Source organism: Grammomys surdaster, unplaced genomic scaffold (genome assembly GCF_004785775.1).
Source record: "Grammomys surdaster isolate TR1022 unplaced genomic scaffold, NIH_TR_1.0 372, whole genome shotgun sequence".
Lineage (NCBI taxonomy): Eukaryota > Metazoa > Chordata > Mammalia > Rodentia > Muridae > Grammomys > Grammomys surdaster.
The window spans coordinates 8,762,174-8,781,231 of record NW_021604791.1 but is presented as its reverse complement, the minus strand read 5'-3'; the positions used below and the strand labels follow the sequence as shown (position 1 = coordinate 8,781,231).

The 19,058-nt window shown below is 48.6% G+C and overlaps 1 protein-coding gene across 1 annotated transcript in view; it reads right to left on the bottom strand.

Moving 5' to 3' along the window:
- Window positions 1-281: 281 nt before the first annotated feature.
- Scfd2 (sec1 family domain containing 2) overlaps window positions 282-19,058 on the bottom strand; it is a 294,533-nt gene continuing 275,756 nt past the window's right edge. Inside the window, exons 8-9 of the mRNA XM_028780824.1 lie at window positions 8,688-8,807; window positions 282-1,730 (exon numbers count right to left, since the gene is read on the bottom strand). Coding sequence (XP_028636657.1) covers window positions 1,638-1,730; window positions 8,688-8,807 — 213 coding nt within the window. The 3' untranslated portion in view covers window positions 282-1,637. The remainder of the gene's footprint in view (window positions 1,731-8,687; window positions 8,808-19,058) is intronic.

The following is a 19,058-nucleotide window of genomic DNA, read 5'->3' as shown; positions in this document are numbered from 1 at the left end:
GAGGCAACCACTAGTTAGTAGTTTGGTTTTATGTTTTCAGATTTCTTTTGCATGTAAACATATGATGTGACACTTAACCATGAGAAAAAATCCACAGGGGACCCAGGCACGAGCAAAGCATAGGCTGGTCACCCTGCAGGTGCCATGGAGCCAGGGTAGTAGCTGGCTTGCAACAAGCTTGGCTCAAACGTCTCAGGGTCTCTGGAATGTTCTCCACAGGTTCTCACTCAACGTCTGAGAATGGATGGTTGAATGAATACAGTTTCGCATCACATGGCAGGTTACTTTAAACTTCTTTATTTTAGGAAGTACTTATCTCTGCTTACATAGAATTTGTTTCTGGCTAATTCCATTTTTCCCCTTATTCAAATGAAAGGCTGTTAGATTCGTGGGATTTAAAACAGAGCTGCCGTACAGTTCAGCACCATCAGAGCATTGGTGAAGGCCGAGAGCGACTTGGGCATGAACACAAACATCTGGCCTCATAAAAATCAGCTTCAGCATCTCAAAATGATTCCAAGTTCAGCTTATTTTTTTCCTTCTTCCCCAAAATGACAGCATTTAATAGGGAAGTAAAATGTATAGCTATGCCTTGGTTTATATTTTATTCCATCTTCCTGCTAAATCCATGCTAGAATCTGTTTTTCCGGCTTTGTCCTGTTTCAGACATCCATTACTCATGCCGGGAACGGCCACCGGCCATGCACTGGCCGTCTAAGCAGTTCTTTCTTTCTTTCTCCCTAGAGTTCTCTTATAATTTCACTAGGTGCGTCTGGGTTTTTCTGCTCTGACCAAAAGAAAATATAGACTCCCAGAAGAAAGCTTTCTATTTCAGTAGGAATTTGAAATCACAAAGGCCATCTTGGGGTTTGTGGTTACAACCTAGAGTCCCCAGGAGGAGAGCTCTTCTACACGGGCTTCCTCTGTACAGGATGAAACCACCGGTAGTAAGTAAGGCCAGCTCTCCAGTCACCCCACTTTGTCCCTCCCACTGCTGTTCCAAGTAGCAGACTGCCCCGATCCTTGAACCAGCTGGAACAAAGCAGCCCTTTGTCACTCGTGGGGTGATTTACCACTCATGGAGGCCACCAGCCCAGTGCTACTCAGGCCACCCCACCCCCTCCTTGTCTTTCAGAAATGTTTTGGAGTCAAAGAAAAACAAAGTCTCAGGCTCTGTTTGTGACATCCCTACCCCACTCCCATAACCACAAGGAAAATGTAGCCTTCTTCAAGCTGGGGATTCTAAGGACTCTGAACGTTTCCTTGGCTAATGTCACCACAATGCTCACATCTGCCACCACTTGCCAATAGACTTTTACCTAGAGCTAGAACTTTCAAGGATCTTTGGGAAGAGTACAATAGCTGCTAAGGGTAAATTAAAGTGACGGCTGGTGAAGTCAGCTAACCACAGCTTGACACCTTTAGAAGAAGAACGAGAACACAAGTCTTTATTTTGCTTTTGAAGAACTGGAGCAGTCCAAACAAACTGCCTTCTACGGGGCTATGAAGACCTCTCTGGTAGAATGAAGTCATACCTATAATTAGTAATGGGGACACTGGCTTTGGAGGCATATCTGGAGTGGTGACCGATGGGTATTGGTATTTCTAGCTCAAACAGGTCTTATCTTCTCTTAGTGTCAGAAGCCAAGGTCTGGGTGTAGCCGGTCAGTTGCAAAGAGCAGCTCAGGAATGTTAAGTGGCTTCAGGAGTCTTGTGGACAGCACCATCACCTATGACAGGAGGGGCAAGCACAGGACAGACAGGGAAGTCAGTTACCGGGGGTTAAGAAAGGTCTCAGAGGGAGGCAAGGCATGAGCGGTGTGGAGAAAAGCGGACAGGACACAGGGTCCCTCCTCTATGACCTGGGTCCTAAGTGAGGCTCATGTTCGCTCCCATTGTCCATGGGCCTTTGGGTCCATCTGGGTGACTCTGGGCAACTTTTCCCACAGCCTGGATTTCAGGTGAGGCTAATTTCCCTCCAGAACACCAAGAGAGCTTGTTTCAGGACTTGCCTGGGTACATGATATGCTTTGTAAGGGCCAGGTGAGGGGCTGCCCAAGCAGGCACTAGCATCTCCTGCTAACCAGCTGCCTATGGGAAATCAGGGAGGTGTTCCAGGAAGGAATTCTGTAGGCCAGCATCAGAGTGTGGCATGACTGGGATTCACTGGGCCATGCCACACTGGACAGGTGCAGGGAGGACGCCTCCCTGTCCTCTTGCCTGCCCCCACAGTTATCCCAGGTGTAATGAAATCAGCGAAGGAATCAACTCCAAAGTCAAGTAGATCATTGGTGCAAATCAGAGGCCACGTTCCACCTCAGGGCTGAACAGGGCAGGGGCACTGTCAAGGAGGGAGTAGAAAAGAAACACTTTAAAATTTTGATTTTCTTTTTGAAAATAACTTTGTAACAACCTCGTTGAAGAGTTCCTTCTTCTTCAAGAGCAGTGCCTTTAAAACACTTCCTCTGGAAAAGAGCTATCAAGAAACGCACGGCTAATGCCAAGGAGGCCGTATTTTTGGAAGGTTAAAAAAAAAAATGTACTGAAATCTGTGCTTCTCATTTCCCTGGAAATCTATGCAGAGGAGGTTTGAGGGCAGTGATGAATATGGCATGTCCTCGCACCCGAGCACGTGGGTTCAAGCGACACATGCTGCATCACACAAAGTAGGTGGTGGCAATGATGGCTTCAAGGCAAGAGCTGCAGGCCATGGCTGGCTGCTGGATTCCCTCCAGGAAATTGCCTTCCTTGGAGCCTCTCTCCCACCTCAACAGTCCCAGAAAAAAGAGAACAGTGGGCTTGCAGCAGTGTCACCAGGATTATGTAAGCTCCCCTCCTCAGAGCCCAGGAAGTGCCGCTCAACGTCTGCAGGCCACTGCTTCGCTGGGATTTGGTGATAGGTTTGCATATATCCTTTAGAATCATCTGTAAGCACAGAATTTTCTAGAGAAACACACATAGGTTCATATAGTTTTAGGGGAGATCCAAAAGACACACACACACACACACACACACACACATGCACACACACGCTTTGTGCAGCCTCAGACCCCTGTAAAGCCGAAGAGACCAGCAATGGCGAATATACTGAAGACTCTCCTTCATCACCATGACTTGCCAGTCCCTGCCATACTCCAGACCGCATGGTCCTCAGATGCTATGTAAACTTAATGGGTGCTTCTCTGGCTGAGGGGAGGGGAAGGAGTGAGGACGGAGTGCATCTCCAAAGATGCTTACATCTTAGTGTCAGGTTTCATAAACTTAGTGGGGGTGTGCAGGCTACAGATCCAGTTGATGTCAACACCAAGGGCAGCAGATGCAGCCCAAGGAATCTAGCTGGTTAGGTCCTATGCTGGGCTCACAGCCATGGATGATAGATCCTGGGTCACTTTTTTTTCTGAGTGGGAACACAAAGACCAGGCTCCTCTGATCTAAACAAGAAGGCCCATGAGGTGACAGCCTCCTGAGTCCACAGCTGAGGGTGTCTGAGGCCTGCTCTGGATCAGGTAGAAACAAACACTAGGAAACAGAGACAGTGTGTGAAGTAGGTTAGGGGGCCTGTGAGGGAGGGAGAAAGAGTCCAAGGAACTCTTCTAGAGAGCTGTGAGGAAGAGCACAGGCTCAGACATGTCCAGCTAGTGCTGGACCCCAGCTAAGGCTGCTTGCCCTGGAGCGGTCGCTTAAGCACCGGAGTCCCACTCTGCTTATCACTACGGCATGAGTAACACCGGCTGCCCCATGACCAGTATGAGGGATGTCGAGCACAAGGTGTGCCTCAGAGGGGCTTCTAGTGGTGGCTGTTGTCCTTTGTTCCCTCTGTTGCCCTCGCTCCTTGCAGCTCACTGCTGTCCTTAAGTGGTGAAGGGCAGGTGACACTGCCAGACTGCTGTCTATGTGTAAGTCTGTTACTCACAGGATTCCAATCCTTGCTCCCGCTCACCTCACCGCTATTGATAAGCCCAGGCCCCAGGACAACATTCCAGGCCGGTGGAGTCTGCTTCCTGCTGGCTTCTCAACGCTCTTTCCTCCACAGCCCTTTATGGTCAGTTCCATGTGTCAGCTAACCTCAGGTATCTGCAGCTACACAACTGGCTCTCTGGGATGTTCCTTTTTGGGCAGAGTTCCTCTACTCTTTCTGTGGCCTTTCAAACTACTAAGATGTCTCTGCCTCCAGCAAGCCTTCCTGGACCTCCAGCCTGGGTGTGTCTCGTGGCCGTTTGTCTTACTGCATTTCCCATTGTTCCTTTAGCACAGTGTCTGTGACAGAGCAGGGACTGCAGCAGCGAGCTCATAAAAAACTGAGCAAAAGAACTGAACAGACGGAAGAGACACAGAGTGAAGGGGGCAAGGGCTTTATCCATGGGCAGTAGGAAGCTTTCCATTTAGGAAGGCCTCAGAAGGCGTTGGTCAGATGACTGTGTACATCTGACATCTGTGTACATCTGTACATCAGCTCGGTTCACTCTGAAATCTACCATGTTTCCATCCTTAAGCATCTAAAAACAATATTTTTTAATTTCACGTGTGTGAGTGTTTTGCCTGCATGTATGTGTGTGTACCACATGTATACCTGGTGTCCTCAGAGGTCAGAAGAGAGTGTCAGATATGCTGAAACTGGAGTTACAGAGGGTTGTGAGCTGCCTTGGGGGTGCTGGGGACTGTATCTGAGTTCTGTGCAAGAGCCACAAGTGCTCCTACCTGCTGAGCCGTCTCTCCAGCCCAAGGTCCCTATTGCACCTTATCCATCCGTTATCTATTTACAGCCCTGGCATTTTGGACAAGTAGACTGCTTTAGATTATTTTTTTTTAAAGTTAATTCAAGCAAGACCATGTCTGCATCATTTGGCTAAAATAATCATTCTAAGAACTTGGCTCCGAATGGGAGAAAAAAAGCTGAGAAGAGCTTGACACTGGCCTAGCAGGTGAATGTAAACACAGCTGCATGGAGGCTGATGGAGAATTCTTCCCAGAGAGCTGGCTAGCCTGGCTTGGAGACCTGGGGAACAGACAGACTCCAAGGGATGCCTTACTCCTTGCTCTCTGACCTTCTGGTCCTCCTTCACACTTCCTAGTTACTAACTTCCTAGTTACCCTTTCGTTTCTCTCCTCTCCTTGCCACTAACTCTTCTGCTGGCTGCTGTTCCTTTTCCTGACTCTCAGCTCAGGCCTGGCTCGTTCAAGTTTAATCCATCAATTAAGAATTTAACCCTGACTCCTCAGTTCTTGACTACCTCATCTCTACCTGTCACCTGCTGCATGTGACACTCGGAAATGAGAAATTCTTTCTCAGGACACAAGGTGCTGCCTAGGACACCCCCACCCGCACTGTGCACTGACCAGAACACTTCCCACAAGAACCACCTGTCGCTGACTGGAGATAGACCTGACAGTCTAACAGAGAGATGACATTTAGCAGAGAGAATCATTAGTCTGTGAAGACCCCGAATCGCAGCAGAGCTACATACAACTGTGGTTTAGGTGTGAGCAAGCTAGGCTGATGGTGGAGGTTGTACCACGGACTGGCTGCAGACGGAGCTTATTCGCATGCTGGCTGACAGTGAGATGGCCTGGAGCAGCTTGGCATCCCCAGCGCCAAGGCGCTGAGTCCTTCCTGTAGCCTCTGCCTGGCATGCTCTGCAGTTGGCTGGGGAGACCTAGTCCTTGGAGGCCTGCTGGCTGGCATCCATTGCTCTAGCCACACTGATCTGCAGGTGCCAGCACTTCTCCACTCCATTTCTGCTGAATTTGGAGGTGGTAGTTAATAGCTAGGATTTGGATATTGGGGCCTTCCAATTTCCAATACTGAGAATCAAAAAGAACAGACAGTATTCTCTTCTTTCTCTTGCTTCTAAACCCATTCCTCCCCCTCACCAAATGACCACAGAGCACAGGCCGTCCGTCAGCAGAAATGGCTTTTGCACACATGTATTGGAAGTGCAAGCTGACCCTGCTTGTCTACCTGCTACACTGGACACATTCACCCACTGGGGCCAACACATAAAATGCTAGATGGTTAATCCAGTGAGAGAACTACTTTCTGGAAGACCTGTGACCCATTAGGATGTCAGAGCTTGTACCACGAGAGCCCATCACCTTTGTGCCTCACCCCTTCTGGTTTTGAGGTTTCTGTTAATGTTGCCGATTTCAACCTTCTTGGAGTTCCCCATCAATTTTACAATGATGTGGCGCAGGCTGTGTTACTCTAAACCCAACAAAATGTATGTAGAATTGTGTATGGCCAGATTTATGGATCTATCTATCTACCTAAATACCTACCTATCTCTCTATCTCACTGTGTCTATTATCTATCTATCTATCTATCTATCTATCTATCTATCTATCTATCTATCTATCTATCTATCCATCATCTATCCCTGGTGTTTCTCACCTTCCTCAGTAGACACCCTGCTTCAGAAGTGTGGAAGTACATGGAAGTGTGGCATCTACACTTATCTGTGAAAGCAGCAGAGAGCTGGGAAGCTCGAACGCTTGGCCTTTCTTTTCCTGACCTGACTGTTTTCTGTGAGGCTACCTCTCACAACCACAGGCTTCTGTGGGCCTCATGGACACCACTGAGCAGCAACAGAGTTCAGCTGGCTGAAGCATCTGTCCTCAGGGCCCCATGCCATAGAGCAGAGTGAAAAGACCAGGCTGGTACCTGCTGCAAGTGCTCTGTGGAAAGGAAGTAAGAATACTCTTAGCTTGTGCCTGTGTGCGGTGGGTTGGTAAAGGCAGAGGAGAGGCTTTCATTCTATAGCTGGGCACTGCTCACACATGGCCAGGCCAGCTGTACCTTCGACAGCCTAGGTATGTAACATCTACGGAACCTACTTTTTCAGTGGGGTTCACACACTCCCCCATCAGTAGTGTGAGCATAAGCAGAGAAGGGAACTGACTTACATACTATTCTGGGAACAGCTCAGCAGCCAGGCCTGATTCCCAGGGTGCTTCTAACATCGGAGACTAAGCTTTCCATTGGCTGCTGGCTAGGGCAGCTACCTGCCAGGTGGAAGAAAGGGCAGTGGTCCTCAGGCAATGTCACTGCAGCAGCACCCAGGCAACCTCCCAGTCTCCAGCTTGGAGACCATAGGGCCTGTGATGAGTAGCCATTCCTGCTTTTCCCTGCTGCTGTGAGAATCCTCTTAGGGCCTGGGGATGCCTCAGAGTTTTTGCACAAAGGACAAGGGGTGGTGAGGCCTGGCCTCTAAGCCATCAATGCTCTGTCTGCAGAGGAGTGGGGACAGGGTTAGACTGGCAAAGTCACTGCTGACTCTGGCCTCCGCCGCCATACTGTCACCGAACTTGGAAAGTTTCTGCACTCTATCCTTTTAGAGAGGGGATTACAGTATCTGGATGGCTGTTTCAATGCACAGGTGTTCTAAAGAATTAGGCATGTGGCTCCTATGTTAGAGACAGTGAGAAAGGTGCTTACTTACTTGAAAAAAAAAGTTTCATTAACAGAGTCTTAATTCTGTTGGCAGAGGGAGGACAAAAGGAGGCTAGAATTATTAGTTTTCCAGGAACTTCTCAGCTCTGACAACGACTGGTAATAATTATTACAGAGAGGGTCATAGAAGATGACTGCACTTTCCCAGATCTAAGCCTGCTCCCTAAATAGACAGCTTCCCTTCCTAGTTGAGTGTCTTGATAAAAAGAGAGACCTGGGTTTCTGGATTTCACCAGCAGGCTCAGGCTTTCAACATCACAGACAGTTTCCACCAAATTCAATATATCCTCCGAAACTCCGGGCTTACGGAGCTCCTGCCTCGCGCTCAGGCCTAGGTCCAGCCTTTGTGCTCAAGGAGCTCGTGTATGGCAGAAGGGACCACGCTGGCAAATACGAAGCAGCCAGTGAGCAGGCAAGGGCTTTACTGAGTACCATGGATTTGGATTCCAGGAGAGTCTCAGGAAGCATCTTGAGCATCTGGCAGGATGTCCCAGGAAGAGAGAAGGCTGGGTGTTTAGATACACAGAGCGTGGACGAATCAGGAGGAAGCCACAGCACCACCCAGGTAGGCAGGACTGGGCTAGAATGCTACTTACCATTCCTGCCCATTGGTTTTCTGTGCAGCTGTGTGGACAGTATTAACTAGTGTCGTGAGTGAGGTTTTTGAACCTCTGACACTGCTCTTGTCCCCATGACTACTACAGATGGGAAGAGGTCCCTGGAATCCCTCAGTGCTACAGTTTGGACTTATAGTGTCTCCACAGGCTCATGGAATTCAGTTCTTGACCTTAGCTGGGGGTTTGGGGAGGCTGTAGAATTTTTAGTGGGTGGGACTAGCTGGAGGACATGGGATGCTGGGAATTGGATGTTTGGCGGTTTGGAGGGTTAGAGCCTTGCTCTATTGTTGGACCCATAGTCTCTTTACTTCCTGGTTGGTACCATTTACTGTGCAAATAACAGGGACCCCTTTGCCTGCTGTGGGAATTTAACCAGTTACAATGAGGTTTGTCAGAGTGGTAGGTCCTTAACCATAAGGAAAAAAAAACTACTCTCCAGGGAAGTGTGAGTAGACTTGGCCTGGCCAGGAGGATGACTCTCGGGGAGTGGCCAGAAGGAGAACAGGAAAGGGGGACAGGATGTGGGGAGGAGGAGTGGTCAGAGAACAGAGCGAGCTGGAAGAGGGACGACGAAGCCCTCGCCGCCCTTCCCACTGCTGCTCGTCTCACCCATGACTCAGTACCTGGGTTCCTGGCTTCAGAGATGCTACAACGTCTTTGACCATTTTGGCTTCAGCGACTGTGACACCGCCCACCACAAAGAGGATCAAGAGGGGATGGTCACTGGGATGGGGCCGGCTCACCTGCAAAACAGAACATCAGGTCAGATGGCAGCGACGGCCACTGCTTTCTTCCTGCTGGTGGGACAGAGAACCGTGGAGCAATTTTGACTTATTGCCAGCCAGACGTGCTGAGGCCTTGTGACTGTTGGCTAGGATTGCACAACATGGCACCTCAGTACCTCCTTACATAAAGCATCATGGAAAAGAGAGCTAAGGGTGCCAGGGCCACTAAAGACGAGAAGGGCAGAGCAACACCCTGTTGCTCCTCTGTTCAGGACTCAGGACACCTTTGTCCTTCTTTGTCCCTCAGCTCTGCCTCAGCTGCCATTATGGCCATTTTGTGTTTCTTTTTTGTATCTCCTCTACTCCACAGGAGCAGGCATGGCTCCTCAGATTCCTACTGTCTGCTGTGCTTGCTCTCTGTAAGCGCAGAATCGGTGTTCTGTCACTATCTGTGGAACTAACCAGTCGGTGCTGGTGGTGGGATGGAGGTTTATAGAAATATACAGGTATACAGATATCCAGGTCACCTTCATAGAGGTTAGATCCTGGCATGATTTAGAACCAGACACTTCACCAAACTGGCCATGGCCAAAGACCTACTCTGTGTGAATGCCACACTAACTGCTAGATAGACCCCTTCTCCCCTGCTTTTTATGATTTTATCCATGAGACAAAGTATTATTCTATACTAAAATGAGAACTTGACCTAGCGATGAAGACCTTACAAGAACAAGAGAGGGCTCCTGGAGGCAGTCTGTGTCCGACAGATGTCTTCCTGAAGAGTGAGCAGGACAAATGGCATGAGTCAAGCTCTGTACATAACCAGTGGGCAGCTGTGTGGAGCAGCCGAAGGCCTGGGCAGGACCCAATGCACATGGCATTGCCTAGGAAGGTGCTGTCAACTGCCTGAATGGCCACCAAAGTCATGGGTGGGGTGAAGGCACCTGGGATTTTTCCAGGTCAAGAGGAAAGCTGTGTGGCCTATGGGCACTGGTGGGCACAGCACTGATGGGCTTTGTCCTAGGTATGTCAGTGCCGTGATTTCCAGTTCCTTAGTGTTGTCTGCATTGTGCTGCCTTAAGCTGCATTTAGTCTCCCCTGTGGGCAGTGTCCTCCCCTCCCCCTTTGCTGCCCCTCTCTGATGCTTTCTTCAAAGCATTCCCCACTCAGGGCACCTCCTCTCCTGTCCTACGGTTGCTGTCTATCAACCTCTTCCATCTTGACCATGGCAAACCAGATCACGGTTCCCCCTTCTCCTGACCCTTGAACATCTTGACCTTGGCTTTCTTGGTGCTGAGCATAGTATCGCACACAGTGAGCTCTCAGTGTTGTGTGGAGAAGAGAGCTAAACCAGGCAGGTGAGATGGCTGAATAGGTAAAGGCACTCGCCACACAATCCTGACAAGGTGTGTTTGATCTCTGGAATCCACACAAAGTGGAAGCAGACCTCCACATGCATGCTGTGGTACATGTTCCATCCCTACAAATTACAAGCACACACCCACAACAACAACAATAACAACAACAACAATGAATTAAATAAACAATAGAGAGCAAATGTATAGGATGTACAAGCTGACAGAAGATTCCTGATTCCTCTGTCATATTAGAAGCTTTAACAAATTAAAAATAAAATTGATTTTTTTTGAGGCAAGGTTTCTTGTGTAGCCTTGGCTGCCCTGGAAGTCACTGTGTAGAGCAGGCTGGCCTCAAACCTGCCTTTGCCCCCTGAATACTGGGATTAAAGGCATATGTCACTACATATGGCTTTATTTTTAAAATACTATTTTCTTCCTTCCCTCTCCCTTTTCTAATCCATCCCACACATGTATTCCTCCTGTTTCTCTATGTCTATATCCATATTTATATCTGTTCCTAAATACATAAATGTAACCTCCATCCATATAACAGTACTTGTATGTGTATGATTTCAGGGCTGGCCACTTGGTATTAGATAATAAACTGGGAAATTTCTCCTCAGGAAAGACTTTCTCTCACTCTCAGGGGCCTGAGAGTTGCCTGTAGTTCTTTGCCTAGGGTTAGTACTCTTCCATGTTAGCATGCCTATTGGTGCTGTCCTGCCTAGGCCGGCATGCTGAGACTTCACGGTGTAGTGTTTCTGACCTTCCTGACTTCTTGATCCTTGGCTCTTTACCATCTTCCCAAACCCTCTTTCCTAGTGATCCCTGAACCTCAGGAGGAGGAGGAGGAGGAGGAGGAGGAGGAGGAGGAGGAGGAGGAGGAGGAGGAGGAGGAGGAGGAGAAGGAGTTGTGTTTTATAATTTGGGGCAGGGTGCTGCTTGGTCCCTTGTTCTCTGCATTTTGATGGGCTGTAGTTTTCTGTCAGAGACATCTCAGAACAACTCTCTCTAGCTCATGCATGGTTTTCTGTCTGAGTAACCAGATCCGGGGAAACCTCCCAGCCTCACAAACAACTGCTGTTTGTCACTTAATCCTGGGACAGAAATACAGCTGGCTCTAAAACTTTAGCATGGCACAGTATGTTCTTCAAGACATATGCTTTCCATAAGAGTTTGGAATCTGAAGCACAAGCTGAGAATCTCAGAAGGACTCAGTAGAAGATGAAAAGGGGGAAGAAAATGAAAGGCAGCAACAACAAAGAGCGATTCCCTGCGGCTAGGAATGGGTGTGTGTGTAAAGTGGGGGGCAGGGCTGGGGCTCTAAGGAGTGGAGGTGGGGCTGGGGGGGTAAGAAGCGGTGTGGGGTGTGCTGGGGCTGGGGGAATGCTGGTCTAGGCACAAATATATGGGTCCAATTAATGCACATTGGTGTTTGCTATTTTGGTTTCGGTTTAGATTTATGTGTTGATACCAGACTTTCTCTTCAGAGCGTGTCAGGCCAGCAGGCTGCTGGGAAGTGGAGCCGATCTCATCCCAATCCCAAATTCCTCATAAGCAGCCATACATGTTGGAGTCTGTGTGTCACTGTGGGGGTGGGCTATAAGACTATAAGACCCTCATACTAGCTGCCTGGAAGTCAGTCTTCCACTAACAGCCTTCAGATGAAGATGTAGAACTCTCAGCTCCTCCTGCACCATGCCTGCCTGGATGCTGCCATGCTCCCACCTTGATGATAATGGACTGAACCTCTGAACCTGTAAACCAGCCCCAATTAAATGTTGTCCTTATAAGAGTTGCTTGGTCATGGTGTCTGTTCACAGCAGTAAAACCCTAACTAAGACATCTTAAGTCCTGATCACAGCCCATCATTAAGTAGAGGCAGGGCAGGAACTCAAACAGGAGCAGGGTCAGAAACCATAACAGAGCACTGTATACTGGTCTGTTTTCCATGGCTTTCTCATACAACCAGAACCACTTCCCTAGGGGTGGCAGGTGCCTCCTGCACTGGGCTGGGAGTATACCCTCTTATGTGAGTATACCCTCACATAAGACATTACCAATCTGATGGGGGCAGTATTTCAATTGAGGCTCCTTCTTCCCAGGAGTCTCCAGTTTGGGACAATTTGACAGAATGAACAAGTATGGGGAATTCTTTGTAAATTAACAGCCCTTGTTGACCTAGCTCCAGCATCTGTGTATCTGTCGTTGTATTCTCTCTCTCTCCACTGACAACTTCCGCCCCAGCCACCGGGAATGACCATAAGCCGTCTATGCAGCATCCGTTTCAGCCCCCGTGCTGGCTCCCATAGCCCTGACATCATCTGTCATCCTGGGCCCCCAGAGTCCCTGTGTGCTCCTTCACCCACTCCTCACATCACGGCTCTCTCTTCCTTGTAACACCCCTCCACGTACCCAGAGCCGCATAAGGGAAGCTATGCTACAGCAGGCAGTGTCTACTACATTCATGTCTCCCGTACCAGCTACACTCATTGCTCCCTGTCCCACACAGTAGAAAGACCGCCACGCTCCAGGGTTGTGCTTCTGCTAAGTAATTATACCAAAGTCCACTTCATTAGAACTCTTGGAATAGGTTTACCTAACGTTAGATATAAATCAAACCCTACCTCACAGTATGCATCATAGCTTAGAAGACTTTAAACAATGGTTACAAATGGCTGCAGAGAGCAGAGCAGCCACAGGACTTGGACTCATTTGACCAAGAGGCTCAAGGCTGACATATTTTCTTCTCATCGTAAATGCCATTAAGCCCGGTGGCCTCCATCCAACAGTGCCTCTCTCCCAGTCGTGCTTTCCTTATATGAGAAATAAGGAGTGGGTCTAGATGACCTCTAAGGTATGCTCAGCTCTCACAGCTGAAGGGTCTGACGTCATCCTCACACGAAGGCCAGCACTCCCCGCCTACCCCAGAGAAGCATCCTTTGCATGATGGTCGTATCTACAATCCAGTCACCTGCTCTCAGCTAAGAACGGGCTGCTGACAGCCATTTCCTTATAGAATGACTTTGCTGTCCAATCTGGTCATGGAATGAGATCCTGAACCCAACTCATCATTCCAAGACAGATGAGGCTCTGTGAACACTCGGTGGCTATGAAGGAGAACCAAAAGCTATGGTTGGACATTCAACCATGCATTCACCTGTCATCACTTGAGCACCTACAAGAGGCTCCTCTGCAGAGCACAGCGGCTCTCACTGACTGCTTGCTTCCCAGATGGCTTTCCAGTTTTCAGTCCTGATCGTTCTGCATTGCTGTCTTTGGGGCCCCTGGACATCTTTTGCCGTAAAAATAAACAAGCCTTTCTTTGATTAAGTTGCTGTGACTTGCTGGAACCCTACCACACCACTTTGACTGCTTCTAAGGCCTGTGGGAGTGCCACTTCTTCATGTGGGATTTTTCCAGTTTCCAGGCCACAAGGCTGTCACATCAACTCAGACACAGTGCCCAGAGGCAGGCACTGGGGCTTGAATCTTTGTCATGAGTCTTTTTCCAATTAAGCATGGTCATATAAGAAATGGAACAACTACAGCAACACAAACTTTTAAAGCACCCAGAGAAGGAAGGAAAAGGGCCTCGTGCCATCTCATTAGACAAAGCCCACCCTCTTCACACCAACTCCAACAGAGGAAACATCTTGACAGACCATGTTCTTTAGTCAAAACAAGCTGAGGGTCAAACACATGGAGCATATGTAAAGTGTATTAGTCTCAGGAGACTCAAATCCCAGCTACGGATTTCAGAAACGCACTTCCAAAGTGCCGCTTATTAGACTTGCTAGTTTTAAATTTCCATTCCAGTGAGAGGGGAAAGTCTGTTTCGACTGAGTCATTAGGTTGTTATCAAGCTTTTGTCAGAGAGCCTCAAGATGCTGTGTGTGGAGTCCAGGAGGGAGCTGGGCTTTTCTATCCAGGTAAGCAGCCCACACTGTTCCTCCTAGCTCAGTGGAGGTCCCTCACTGAGTTGTCTGTCCCAGGAGGAGGACAGCCTTAGTGGCTAGTCACAAGTCCTCTGGCTAAGAGGTGATGGGGCTGCCTTAAAGGTTCTCCTTAGATAGCAGGGCATGCTTGCTCTCCTCAGCTTCTCATCCAGGAAGTCACTTTGTAATAGACTGTTTTAACAAATGGACTGCTAGCAAGTGGCATTCATTTATTCCATTACAGCCTTCCTGGTATCACCGATTTTGAACTCAGGTCAGAAGTGTGAATAATTTCAATGTCTTCTAAGAGGAAAGGAAATCTAGGTTGAATTAGTGTTGGGCTTAGTGCCCTGAAAAGCCAGATGATGTGAATTTACTTGGATACAAGATACGTTTTTCAAAAGTGTCCACGATGATATTTCCTGCTCCTTGAGTTCTTGGCCCCTTTTCAAGAGAAAGGATGTGTGTTTTATGAGGAAACTATCTTGACATGTAGGGTGCAGTGCAAGCGATGTTATCTGACTTGCAGGCTACACCACCCAATGCCTGTTCCCTAGCTGTCCCTCATAGAGCACTGGCACCATGCAGAGGAGCTGAGGACCTGGACCACAGGCCCCTTGAGTTCCCAGCTCAGTGTCAGCTCAGTGATGGTGTGGAAGGGCCAGGGAGGCAGAGCTGCCATGTGGAGCTCTGGTCAGAGTGCAACCTTCTGAGAAGAATGAATGGTTTTCTTACGAGCCAGTAGTTCAGGATGACTGCTTACTTGATACTGAGCAACCAGAACCAGTGAAACAAAAGACCTCTGTGGCTTCTGATTTGTCAAGCAGAGTCCTGTGAAGGACACGGATGGATAGAATTGTATCCATGCTGTGACACAATGACATGATGGCTCCAGAGAGTGAAGACTCTGCTGCCAGAACCTCCCTTCCCATGGAGTCTGTCAGACTCATGGAGTATCAGACAGATACACACCACTTATTTTTATTTTTTTTAACTCTCTTGGCCAACAGAACACAAGCAACGCTGGGCTGAGGGGCCATGGCCAAGTGTCTGCAGGGGGGCTGGCACTTGCCACAACACTGAGCCACAGAAAATCCTTACAGAGCACTCTCACTGTCTCCCAGAGGGTGGCAGAAGAGCTCTGGGACAGTCAGGACCTTAGGTGTCCTGGGTTCGGCCTCCGTGTTCAGTGTGGACACAGCATCCATATCTTGCTGGCTCTTCACAGTTTGCTCAAAGAGAGATAAGTTCTGTCACTAAGACTGGAGATCAATGAATCGGGCTGACAGTGGAGAGACACAGGGACTGGAAAAGAACATCACAGCCCATGAACATGGCTGCAGAGACAGGCCAGGCCACCCACTGCTCGTCTCCTGGCACATGAGAACTTGGAGAAATCTACAGCGCTGACTTCTGCAGGCGGTGTGGGTGTCGTCTCTACTTTGTCTTCATTTTAGAAACAGACTTCTATTCTTTCTTCTTTTTTCCCTTCTACTTGATTTTACTATTTTAATTTTTTGACACAGGGTCTTATGGTGCAGCCTGGGCTGGTGTCAAGCTCACTATGTAGCCCAGGTTGGCCTTGAACTTACAATCTCTTTACCTTTATTCCTCAATGCTAGGATTACAAGCATATACCACCACACTTGACTCCTTCTTTCCTCTTATTTCTGAAAGATAGGTTCTTGCTAGTAGACCAGGCTAGTTTCAAACCCATAATCTTCCATCCTTACCTGTGTGTACACCCAAACACTAGCTCTGTATAGGGTATAACAACTGAATGTGGCTCTTTCCTGGTGCTGAGTGCTAAGCATGCCCTTATACATTTCACAGCAGTTCCACTATCATCCCACTTTACAGATGAGGAAATCGAGGCACAGAGGGACTGAGTGGTTCTTGTATAGTCTGACTGCAGGTTTGAGACTCTGGTCTTTATCGCCTCCATTGCTGTCAGACCCTGGAAGGAAGCTCATAGAACATGTACTAGATGGGGGCATGGCAGGAGCCGGGGAAGGGGAAGAGAAATACAGATAGAAGCACCACCCATTATTCAGCAAATCTAACTCAGATAAATGGGAAGTGGAAAAGAGACCCCAAGCATCCCCAGCGTCTGCTCCCATATGCCCACCCCTGACACACTGACTCTTCTGCTCTGTAACATCAACAGCCTCTGTGCTTATGTTCCATCCTCTAGGGAGGTGAAGCACGAGGGGAAACGAGACAGTGGAGGTGTACTTCCATCTCTGTGAAGTGGGCTCATGGCTGGGGTTGCCGTGCTCAGCAGCTGCTGTACTGGAGGATGAGGGCAGCGGATGAGGCTCACTGGAGTTGGTCAATAGCACGGCTCACTTGTGAAACTTTTGAATGAATCCTCGAGCGTAAGGGCCAGGCACAGTTCTTCCTTATCTGAGGTTTTGTGTTCCACAGTTTCAGTTATTCACAGTATGAAAACAAACTTCTATGAACCGATCTCTTTACGTTTTAAGTTCCAAATGGTTCTGAGGAGTGTGATGAAATTTTGCCCTGCTCTCTCCTGCCTGGAAACAAAGAGTACCCATACTGCACATGCACCTCCTGAGAGGCCACCTGGGTTATCAACCGACCTAGGTGGCATCAAAGTGTTGTGTTCAAGCACCCCTAAATTTACTTGATTATGACCCCAAAGTGCAAATTATGTCCTGAAAGCAGGGTGCAGGCAAATCAGATAAGACAAAGAAAAGCTGTAAAGTGCTTCCCTGAAGTGGGAAGATGAAAGTTCTTCACTGGATGAGGAAATATATAATTGTCTGTGGAGGTTGCTGAGATGTACGTTAAGAACAAGTCTTTAACTGCTGAAGTGTGAAGAAGGGAAAGGGAACTGCTAGGTTCAGTGTCCTGTTTGCAAAGTGCACACACTATGACGCAAAAAAAAAAAAAAAGGCATCGCATTTGTGTGTCTGTGGTAAAAACATCAGCATCCACAGGGTGTGTGCCTGTGGTTTCAGGTCTTCAGTGAGAGTCGTGGAAGGTGGTCCTTACACTCAGTGGGACTAGTGTAGTTGGGAAGAAAAACCAATGGTTTCAAGCTATGGTGAATGAGCTTGTAACCTGGGTTTTCTGATCACCTCCCTGCAGCACCTGCTGTATGCAGGAAGCCAAGTGCTGAGGATCCAGAAGATAGAAACGTCACCCTCCAAGCCCCAGCCATGGCTTTCTCAGTCTTTCTGGTCAGCTCTGTAGTGAAAAAAGTGCTCAAGTCATGCGTGTGTAGATATGAGAGGCGGGTAGATGGGAAGAGTTCCAGCCTAGTCTGTTCCCTATGCAGTGCTTATTACAGTCATTTAAACTGTCTTGGCCTACCTATACACAGTGGGTTGTATTGTATATTTAGAAAAACATTACTCTGAAAGACATCAGCCCGGAGGAAGACAACTAAGACACATAGTTATAAAAACAATTTATAAATGCAGTCACAGAGTATGTACAAAAGATACAGAGCTCTGAGGGAGACACATGGGGCCAGAGCCACCCCTTTCTGCATTCTATCTGGTATTTGCCATGTGGCTGGCACCAGGCTTCCTGTGGGGTGACTGTGGCCCTGATTCTCTGTGTATTCCTTGTCACGTCTCCAATCTCCTCTCATCCTCTCCATCACTAGCAGATTGCCTCTGGGTCACCCCACGCCAGCAGGAATCATCTCTGAGTGTAGATAAAGGACTCACCAGGGGCAGACCAGCGTTTGCCTTCCAACTCAGGTTAAAATGGGAAACTGGATCCATTTATATAACAGTAGCAAGGGAAGGATCCCCCATGGGAATCCTTTATGTCAGCAAGTTCTGACTCTTTGTTCCTTTCTGGTTCAGCTACAAGTGGAGTGAGAAAGTAGGAAACAGATTCCAGAGCACAGAACAGGGCAGTGAGTGGCCAGAGACGGGAACAGTAAGTGCCCCCGAGGATGAGGAGTCAGAGCAATGACTTAACGTGTAGCGGTGACACATCTGCTAATACATGGATTTACTCTTCCCATGAGACCCGGGCCCAAGTCCCAGAAAAGCAGTCTGAGGGATAGTAGGTGCCCTCCCAGCTGACCCCGAGCCCTGTGCGATCTCACTCAGATCAGTGGCTCCATGACCAATCCAGCAGAGACCTCCTTCATGAGCTGCACTGATTCAGGAAAGGGAAGGTAGCTGAGTTAGCACAAAGAGTACCAGCATTAACAAGCAGACCATTTAACTTCCGAGAGCACACCTGGCAGCTATGGCCCAGGGAACGCTGTGGTCAGGCCAGTGATGCGGAGTGGGGATGACTATACATCCCCACTACAGGATCACATGTCAGAGCTGCCATTTATGTGTGCTCTTTGGAAATCGCATGAGAATAGGGAAGAATGAGACTGAATCCAAGCTGGCGTTTGGAAGCTTGCGTCCAGCGCTTACCGTGTGGGGCTCAGTTCCTCCTGGGTGAAATGGGGATAAGGATGGACCTATCTGCGGAGCTTGTTGTGCAGATGGCCAGGAGCGGGGATGAAGGGTGCTGGCTGACTGCTCCCCGTGGAGGACACTGTTCACATCACCTGTGAGTCCATCCGCATCCTGCCTCCTTCCCCCTCAACAGGCACTGGGGCAGCATGGAAGTCCTGTCTAGTTTTGCCTTTCACAAAATGTTTTTTTGAAATGTTATGGCAGCTGGGAGAACACAATTCTCCCCCTAACTACTCCCAGGAACCTTCGCTCTGAGGTCAGCTGGCTGATGAACAAGGGCTCCAACAATGTCTCATTTCCCATGCTGACCCAGCAGAGCTCACAGCTCCCTAGGCAAGGCCACAGAGGAGATGGCTGAACACAGGAAGAGACAGGGAAATACTAACACGTACAGGGGTAACTTTCAAGTGTGACAGCTCTTGATTCTTGGGACAGAAATAGAAAATGTACTGGGGGGGGTTAAGTGACAACTAACATTCTAATAGAGTCCATGGTTACCACTGGGTGTCCAAGC